The sequence below is a fragment of the Nicotiana tabacum genome, chromosome 24, assembly GCF_000715075.1.
Source record: "Nicotiana tabacum cultivar K326 chromosome 24, ASM71507v2, whole genome shotgun sequence".
NCBI classification, from domain to species: Eukaryota; Viridiplantae; Streptophyta; class Magnoliopsida; order Solanales; family Solanaceae; genus Nicotiana; species Nicotiana tabacum.
The window spans coordinates 80,103,389-80,113,902 of record NC_134103.1 but is presented as its reverse complement, the minus strand read 5'-3'; the positions used below and the strand labels follow the sequence as shown (position 1 = coordinate 80,113,902).

Here is a 10,514-nt window from a genome sequence, read left to right as displayed (position 1 = left end):
CACAAAAGCCTAGGGAGCTAGGTCCAGGATTGCCCTTTGAAGCTCCATCAGTATTACATTTGTACCAACCATGACAAGGAAGCTGCCATGTTACTCTTGTAGTGATCAATATAGGTTTATATCCTTCAAAGTATTGAATCATGTCTGGCCATAACAATGGAATATTAGGGATCCAAGCATACCTCACCCTTGCCAGTTGATGCAATGTCCTATTTATCTCAAGAATCACCCTATTTGTGGACATTGAACCACCATGTTTACCTGCATTTCTTCTCTTCTACAGCTCCCAAGTGATGATAGCTGGTACTGCTTGAAATAGTGGCTTTAATTTCGGACAACACTGAGCATACCACCAATGCCTTATAATCTGCTTCAATTGAATCAATTGCATAGAAATTCCAGCAGCCCCCATGAACAAGTTCCATACCTTAGAGGCAGTAGGACTTGTGACAAATAAATGCTCAATGGATTCCTCTTGGGGTTGCTGACAACACCAACACCTAGACATCACCATTTGCCCTTTCCTCCTCCACATGTCATCGGTGGCTATTTTCTGCCTCCACAATCTCCACATGAAGAAGGATATCTTGAATGGCAAACCTTTAATCCACATTAACTTGAATTTCTGATTAGGATATGCCCTATGCCTTAATATTTGCCAAGCACTGCTAACATTGAACTTGCCTGAATGAGTTGGCATCCAGTATGGCTTATCCCAATAACCCTCACTGCCTTCATAGTGCACATTTAGCCTTATATGTTCTGCAATTTCCTCATTGAAAGTTTGATCTAGCAGCTGATCATCCCATGTTTCCCCTTGCCACAGTTCTGCCACCTCCTGAAGACCTTCATTGATTGGAAAGTCTTCAGGTAATACATGATAAAGTGCACCCAATCCAGTCCAATTTTCATGCCAAATATTAGTTGTTCCACTCTTCAATTCCCATACGATCTCATGTTCTAATTCTTCCCTAGCATTCAGCATTTGTCTCCAAACATGAGACCCTCCCCTAAAATGCACCATAGTTGGTGGCTCCTTCTTGCAATACTTATTCCACATGAAATTAGACCACAAAGATTTTGTGGTCCTAAACCTCCACCATAGTTTAGCAAACAGTGCCCTTGAGACATCATTTAAGGACCTAAAACCTAGCCCCCCTTCCTCGTTAGGAAGGCAAAGATTTTTCCATGAAGCCCAATATCTGCTTCTCCCTTCTTCCTTTGTGCTCCAAAAGAACCTAGCAAAAGTCTTATGTAGATGCCCCAGGATGTTGTTTGGTGGATCAAGGACTGATAACATGTGAACTGGCATACTTTGCAACACACTAGAGATGAGTGTTGCCTTTCCTCCAAATGACAGCAGTTTTCCTTTCCATGAATGCAATTTAGCCTTCACCTTCTTAAGAAGATCCTCATAATAGTCCTTCCTCCTTCTAGTGTAAAAAATAGGACACCCTAGATATGTGAAGGGGAATTTACCTCTTGCAAATCCTGTAATAGCTCCAACTGCCTGAAACAATCCATTAGCAACCTTTGAATACATATAGTATTAACTCTTATCTTTATTGATCATCTGACCTGATATCTTCTCATAGTTCCCCAACACTGCCATAATCTTGCTCAAAGAGGGAGGATGAGCAGATGCAAAGATTATCGTATCATCAGCATACGCCAAGTGGTTTAAAGAATCAGACCACTTAGGCATTCCAAATCCCACAAATGACTTGTCTTCAAAAAGCTTATTCAAAGACCTGGAAAGTACCTCAGCTGACAGAATGAACAATGCTGGAGAAAGGGGATCCCCTTGTTTCACACCCCTTGTCAACTTAAAGAACCCTGAGGACTGCCCATTCACCAATACTGAATACCAGTTATTTAACATCAAGTTCCACACCATGTTGATGAAGTGTTCAGAAAATCCCATCTTCCTTAGCACATGCAATAAGTACTTCCATGAGACCCTATTATAGGCCTTAGCCATATTAAGCTTGATTACCACATTAGCTGGCTTTCCCCTTAACCTTATGTCAGTGACAATTTCTTGAGTCAATAAGATGTTCTCAAATATACTCCTACCCTTTACAAATCCCGATTGATTAGGAGCTATTAGAGATGGCAAAAAAATCTCCAATCTGTCATGTAACACCCTAGACAAAACCTTGTTAATGAAGTTGCTCAAACTAATAGGTCTTAAGTCAGAGAAGGTCTCAACTCTAGGTTTCTTGGGCAGTAACACTAGATTGGTGTGAGTGATGGATTTAGGCAATGCAGCTCCTCTATAGAAGTGTAGCACCATATTGTGTATATCAGCACCAATAACATCCCATCATGTTTGATAAAACAAGCCAGTGAATCTATCAGGGCCACTAGCACTCTCCCCACTAATCTCAAAAACTGCTGCCCTTACTTCTTCAATTGTTTGCAATCTTCTAAGTTCCAAATTCTGATCCATATTGACCATTGAAGGTACATTATTGAGCAAGGGAAATTCAGAAGCATCACCTTCATTTGTGAACTGTTTTTGATAGAAGTCCACTGCAGCTGTAGCCAATTGCTCCTGGTCTTCAATCCATACCCCACTACCACTTTTGATCCTCTTCAGTTGCAATTTCTTTCTTTTGCCATTGACATGGTTGTGAAAGAAACTTGTATTCCTATCTCCTTCAGCAAATCAAGTCATCCCAGCTTTTTGCTTCCAATACTGCTCCTCAATATTAAAGTATTTCTTCAATTCAGATTGAGCCTTTTGAAGCACAATCCTATTCTCAGTTGTAGGCTCTTCTTCAAACAACATCTCCTTCACCCTAACAATGTCCTCCAAAATAGCCAATTGCTTTAAGATATCACCAAATGTTTCCCTATTCCATTTTGAGAGTGCTGCCTTCACCCTCTTGATATTCTGCTTGAACATCAAAAACTGATCCCGTATGAAATCAACTTCCCAATTCTTCCTCACCACATCTATAAATATAGCATGCTTTGTCCAAAAGTTCAAGAATCTGAAAGGCTTGACAAAATTGGTTGTCTACACCCCACATGTCATTAGCAATGGTGCATGATCTGATCCAGTTCTGATTAGATGCTCAACTTCAATAGTTGGCAACATGTTCTGAAATGGCAAATTCACAAAAATCCTATCCAATCTCTTGAATATACACTCAGCATTGGATCTCCCATTCCACCATGTGAATGGACTTCCTTTGTACCCTTGCTCAAACAAACCACAAGAGTTTACACAAAATGCAAAATCCTCATATTCAGGAGGGTGTACTGGAAGTCCCCCTATTTTCTCATCTTCATGCAATATCACATTGAAATCCCCTCCTACCAACCATGGTAATTCCATATCACTTGCTAAATAATACAAGTGATCACACAAATCCAACCTATCCATTGCTGAACATTTTGCATAAATAAATGTCATCATCATGTGCTGCCCCAAGTCATGGTGAAACACTCTCACAGTCACCTGTTGCTCAGTATCCTCCACTAATTCCCATTCCACTACTGCATCGAAGAACAACCATATTTTCCCATTAATATTTGTATAAGCAGTCTCCATATTCAACCTCCTTTTATATCTATCAATGAGTCCCTTCTTTTGAAAAGGCTCCATCAATGCAACTACACAAAATTTATGCTCTCTATTCATATTGATCACCCTAGGAAAGGCCTGTTGTGTATTCACAGACCTTATGTTCCATATTGATGTTTTGATCATCATCTAGATAGAGAAGCTGCCCTCCAGGGCATTATTCTTGAAGGTTGTGGTGGATCTTTACTCTGATTCTTCTTAATTTTTTTACCTCCTTTAGCACTAGTTGTGGGTGATAAATCCCCTTCCCTAGCCACTTGTTTGAAGTTTTCGGCAGCTGATTCATTATCTCCTTCATCCTCCATTGGATTTTGTCTCAATAAGTCTTCATCAATTGGTGTCACATTGTGTGTAACTAAATCATGTAAATGTTGTAGAGGAGTCTTAGTTAGAACATTAAGATGTAGTTGCATGGTTTGATCAGTGCCAGATTCCATAGGCACTTCCTCTATTTCCCCAGATGCTCTTGGAACAATTGCCCGCTCATCAACCTGTTCATACTCCTTGAATTGTAGTTCATGGACATATGCCGGAACACCATCTACATAGGCCAAAATCTCTCCAGTGGCTCTAAGGTTGGGGTTTACTGTAGCTGCCTTATTAGGTGAACCTGGCTTTAGGCCTGGCGTCGCCAGCCTATCGCCAGGTAAGCCTGGCTTTAGGCCTGGCGTCGCCAGCCTATCGCCCGGTGAGCCTGGCTTTAGGTCTGGCGTCGCCAGCCTATCGCCAAGTGAGCTTGGATTGTTGTCCTTCTTCACCTTGTCTTCTATTGTCTTTGTTTTGCCCAGCTGATCATTCTTAACCTCAACTGCATCGCTCCATAAGACCTTTGTAGAGTTTACCTCATCAAGATCCTCTATCTGCCTAGAATCTTTAAAAGTTTGAGATGGAATCGCATGACAAGACTGGTTTGTGGTCACATTGAGTTGTTTTAGCTCCTCTTTGCTAGTCCCAAACCTTCTATGAACCCAGTCGATTGTGGACTGAATCCCAAATGGAGTAGTACCATCTTTAGAACTGAAGACTGGTTTTTCCCCCACCAAAACTAGTTGGTTGTTCTCGTTTATATCACTTTGTTCCTCCTCTAATACTACAAATTTATTCCTTGTTTGAACCTTGTTTGTCTGATCTTCTTCGACCTCCATCAGTGCAAAGTTATTATGCACCTGATGTACACCAGCATTCACTGGCACTATTGCATTGCTAGTTTGCCCTTGTACCTGGGTTTTGTTATTTTTGTTGGTTCCCCGATTATCCCGAACTTCCTTCCACTGTGCACCTACGTTCCCGACTACTTTTCCACTCATGAGAATCATTAAAGGGGTAATGTGATTTTTGGTTTTTCCTTGTTCATCAGCAGCAGAATTCTAGTTGTTCAACTCAACAAGATCATTCCTTTTCTTGCTGCTTCGATTCTCAATAAGCTCGGGGTGCAAATGCCAACATTCAATTTCATCATGTCCTTGTAGTTTACACTCCTTACAATATTTTGGTAGCATGTCATACTGAAATCTCACCCATTCTGTTCGAACACCACCAGAAGCTTCATCATCAATATCCAATCGCACCTTTTTAGGTAGTTCGGCCAACAAAACGACAAGAACTTTTACTCTTGCGCAACTCGGCCTAGTTTTGTTTGAAGTTGCCGCGTCAAGACATACTGGCCTTCCCACAGCTGTAGCCAAAGAAAACAGAGTTTCCTTTATAAAAAAGGTAGGCAGTAGTCCAGGAAAAGAAATCCACGCCATCGCCATCGGAGTTTCTTCACCCGCCTTAAATTTTGCATCGTAGATAAGAGTACGCAATTGGTATTCGTACCCATCTTTGGCTTTGATGTAGTACGTACTCTTCGATGTGAAATCGAGGAAATATTGCCATAGAGTTAATCTAATTAACACATGATGATCTCTAAGGAATCTGATATTACACTCACCTTTGATACCACATTGAGTTGGAATTATTCGGCGAAGCTCGTGAATCTCCAGAGAACCATATGAAAGCTTGCCAACGACAGCATATTGGAGGCCTTCAATCACATTTATTCTATCTACTTTTGCCCTGTGAATTTAACCACTGGTTGGTCATTCAAATACACTGCTCGTCGTAGTGGAATGGGTTGAATTGAAGCTGCAGCAGTAGCCATCGCTGGAGGATTTAAAGAATTTGGTTTCAAAATCTTAGAGTAATCTAAAAGGGTTGGGTTGGCGTTAGTTGTTTTATGTTGTTGTGCAATGCTGGGGGAGGGCAGACCAGCCGAAAAATCCGGCTGGTCGCTGGCCATTGTGGCTATTGAAGCCTAAAGCTCCAGCTTGTCCGCGAAGAACAGTGACGAAGTAACTGTTTACGGTACTGTTTGGCACTGTTCACCGCTACAGTGACGTCGGAAATTTTCTACATACAAGGTTTATACATGGATTTAGGCATGAAAATTTATAGAAATTTGGCGTTTTGAAGAAAAACCTAGAATCTTGTATATTTGGATTTTGACCACGAATTTTGGACATGGAATTGAGAATAAATTATATATTTGAGTGTGTGATGTCATGGGCAAAGTTTATCTTCGAAAATTTTTGGAATCCGGGCACGTGAGCCCGAGGGTGATTTTATCGACTTTTCAAGCGGAGTTGGGAATTGTTGTAAATAGGATTATAATGAGTATTTGAGTATATATTAACGAGTTTGCATAATTATTGACTAGTTTTGGAGCGTTGGGCATCGCTTTGAGTCGTCGGAAGGGCTTGGGAGCCGGTTATGGAACTTCGGAGCGAGGTAAGTCTCCTTTCTAAACTTGTAAGAGAGAATTAACCCCATAGGTGAACTAAATTATTATGTTCTTCTATTTGTGGGGGGCTACGTACGCACGAGGTGACGAGAGTCCGTACGTAGCTACTAACTATGCCTATGTCCGGGTAGTTTTAGGCTTACATCATGCCTTGTTGCTATTGTTGTTGAATTTATGTTTATTGTTTGCCTTGAAAGGAAGCGAGATTGAGTTAGCTTATTAAATGTTTCGAAAGGAGTTGAAATTGAGGAAAAGTTGGGAACTTAAAAGTTTTCATTTGAACTTCTTATTTTTGAAAAGAATTGAGGAACACCATAATAACTTAATAAATCTATGTCTGCGTCGCAAGTATGATTCGCGAGCGGGGGGAAAATCCTTAAATTTATATTTGACCGCGTCGCACGTATGGTTCATGAGCGGGGTATTTCCTTCTACTACTCTTATGGGATCGGGTCATTCTCCTCGGCAGGATTTATGTAACACACTCTCATGGGAGCAGGTCATTCGCATCGGCAGGTTAATAGATGCATCTATGGTTCGCGCTGTTCGACCCTCGGTAGTGCACAGTTTATTTTTATGTTGTATCGGGTCATATGCCTCGACATTTCCTATATATATATTATCCTCATGGAATCTTGCGTAACATTTGGCAAGAAGTAAGTGTATCTGAGGGTTTTTCCCTGATTTGTTTCATATATTTACTCTGTCTCGTATTCATTCACTTCTTTACTCTACCTGATATTATTGGACCTCTAGTAAGTGTCGTAGCCGAACTCTCATCACTACTTCTTTGAGGTTAGACGGGATACTTACTGAGTACGCGTTATTTTCGTACTCGTACTACACTTCTTGTACTTTTTGTTGTACATGTACATGTATGGCTAGTGGCCTTGTGAGCGTAGCAGCGTGGTTGATATGGGGACTTATGTGAGTTGCATCTTATGTATGATCCGCAACCAGCAGAGTCTCCTTCAGAGTATTTGTATTTTCTTTTCTGTCCAAATTTGTATTCCGGACAGTTATTGTATTTTATTTTGTTCCCTGGTAAATGCTCATTCTCTTGTGACACCGGGTTCTAGGATGATTATGGGATTTTTCAGTATTGAAATTTGCAAAAAAAAACATTATTATTTACTCTGGAAGTTCATCATTTATTATTTAATTGAAGGAAATTTATGATTTCAGAAATATTAAAAATGAGAATTTACTAATTATTGGTGTTGGCTTGCCTGACAAGTAGTGTCCGGTGCCATCACGACCTTTCAAAAATTTTGGGTCATGACAACTGGTAGTCCGAACACTCACGAGATTATCCTCCCACTGATGCCAGCATTTTACATGGTAGTTCTTATCCGCTTGTTTCTGGTGCTTGATACATCTGAGCTGATGAGGTAGAATACAAGATTGAGAAATTCATATTTTAAAAGAAATATTTGGAAGATTAGGTAACTTACATATTTACCCCATTATGGTTGTGTGCTTTACATCTACTTATTGTTTCATTATATTGCTTTGTTAGACCTCTAGTAAGTGTCGATGTCGACCCCTCAATACTACTTCTCCGGGGTTAGGATAGATACTTACTGAGTACGCGTTGGTTTACGTACTCATGCTGCACTTCTGCACTAAATGTGCAGTATCTGACAAGTTCATTTGGTGATCATCTTGGCGCGTGGGCACACCTGTTGAGGAGACTTTATGTGAGCTGCATTCCAGGCTATGCATCGCAATCCACCGAGTCTCCATCATACTATTTATTTTATCCTGTCTTATTTACGTTCTGGACAAATGTTATATTATTATTGTACTCCTTAGAAAATGCTCATGCACTTGTGAAACCGGGTCTTGGGATTATACTAGTTGATGCTTATGATTTCATACATTATTAATGCCTTTAAATTCTTTTATAAACTACAAATGTTGCACATTTCGGTGGACTTAGAAGTATAAATCTTCTTCCTTATTAAAATCTATGATTTTGGAAGTAATAAAATGAGTAAATAAATTGATAAATCACTGTTGGCTTGCTTGACGACGACGTTAGGCGCCATCACGACCTATAGTAGATTTCGGGTCGTGACAGCTTGGTATTAGAGCATTAAGTTCACTTAGGTCTCACGAGTCATGATAAGCCTAGTAGAGTCTTGTGGATCGGTACGGAGACGTCCATACTTATCTTCAAGAAGCTACAAGGCTGTTAGGAGCACTTCCCTTCTTGATTTCTCATCGTACGATTTAATTCCACTGAGGCTTGTACATTTAATTCCTTCCTACTCAATCTTACGTGATGTGGGGTGCTTGTTATCAATTGGGTGTCGAGGAGTTGTAGTGGTACTGCAATCTCTATTGTGCCACGTCGGTTGTGAGACGGCTTGATTATTTTCACATGTATTGAGGTCCCATGTAGCTTGTGGTGTTATATGAGCAGGATGTCTCTCGAGATACAGATCATATATTAAACCTTAGTTGTTCTTGTGTTTCGTAGCATATGGCGCTATCCATCTCCCCCAGGATTTGTATTGTGCACTTGGCGTGCTTGTGGTCGATATTCGGGCATTTCGTAAGTATAAGCATTACAGCTTGATGTGTGTTTTCTTCTTGATGGTTATGTGCGGATCGGGTGGCACGCTGCCACAGGTATATTATTTGGATCGGGTGGCACGCCGCCATGGGCATGTTATGTGGATCGGGTTGCACGCCACAACAGTGTTATGTTGGATCAGGTTGCACGCCGCAACAGCGCAATATTGAGCATAGTTCCTTACACTTATTTTGTGTGCCTTGTCTTTCATCCTTGAGATAAGTTCACAGCATCTATTCGGTCGTTTTATTCATTACGCGGGCTAGGTAGACCTTTTCTAGAGTTTGTTTTTCATTATGTATTGCATTCGAGTTTGTAGCTTGTTGGCGCATTGTGGGTGTCATATGAAATTTTTGGCAGTGTCTGAAATGGCTTATTTCCTAAGTAGCTTGTATTGGGTGAGACGAGGTTATTAGACCTGGGATCAGTGCGATCGGAGCTATGTAAGGTATATTAAAGAGCAAATATCATTATCCAGTTCAGAATGAGGTAATGGTCCTTGTCAGGAGGAGAGACTCCATGATTTGTTGATTCGGCAGGTAGTTATTAGTTTCTACATATCTCTGTCATCGTGGCACTATTTCGAGAGTTGGAACACGACTTATATGCATCATGAGGCATATTCCGGGCATCAGATTCGTTAAGTTCCAGCTATTGTGGTCGGAGGATGTTATTATGGGCAACCGACTTATGTGGTGCATGGTGTGATTTCATCATAGGTGCAAGATCATGTTTTGGTACAGTGTGTGGTGATTGATACGGTGTTCGTGTGTTAGAATCAGGTCTTGTAGAGAAATTCGGAGGTTGGAATTTGGTTTTAAGGCTTATTGACTAAATAAAAGGGAGGATCTTTAGTGTGACTCGAGCTAATGTGTTCAACTTGGTTGTGGTGGCACAGACAGGTGCACGAGGTGTTAAAATAGTGATTTTGGACAACTCCGTAGCAGTTCTTAGCACATTCGAAGACAGACGTATGTTTAAGTGGGGGAGAATGTAATGACCCGACCGGTCGTTTTGAGCTCTAGTGCGTCATTCGGCGGTTTGAGGCCTTGAGTAGCTTTACTTAATGGTTTTTGACTTCTATGTGTGGTCGAAATTGAATTTCGGGAAGTTCAAAGTTGATTTGGAAAGAAAATTCTAATTTCGGAAGCTTTAAGTATGAAGAATTGACTAAGTTTTGACTTTTGAGTAAACGATTTCAGAATAGGGATTTGAAGTTTCCAATATGTTCGTATATTGATTTCGGACTTGGGTGTATGTTCGGGTTGAGTATCGGATCACCGAGGAGCATTTCGGCGCGTATTGTGGAAATTTGGCATTTGGAAGGTTTTAGAATTTCCTAAATTTGGTTTGTGATGGACTTTGGTGTTGTCGATGTCCATTTGGAATTCCGAGCGTATAAATGTTGCACGTTCCCGTGGACTTAGAAGTGTAAATCTTTTTCCTTATTAAAATTTATGATTTTCGAGGTAATAAAATGACTAATTAAATTGATAAATCCACTGTTGGCTTGCCTGACGGCGGTGTTAGGTGCCATCACGACCTTTAGTGGATTT

The 10,514-nt window shown here is 40.6% G+C and overlaps 1 protein-coding gene across 1 annotated transcript; it reads right to left on the bottom strand.

Moving 5' to 3' along the window:
• Positions 1–2,326: 2,326 nt before the first annotated feature.
• Positions 2,327–3,616, bottom strand: LOC142178249 (uncharacterized). The gene is made up of 3 exons (XM_075247580.1): positions 3,223–3,616; positions 2,703–2,961; positions 2,327–2,615 (listed from the first exon to the last, which is right to left on the bottom strand). Exons 1-3 carry the CDS (start codon positions 3,614–3,616, stop codon positions 2,327–2,329), a joined length of 942 nt encoding a protein of 313 aa, XP_075103681.1.
• Positions 3,617–10,514: the final 6,898 nt, after the last annotated feature.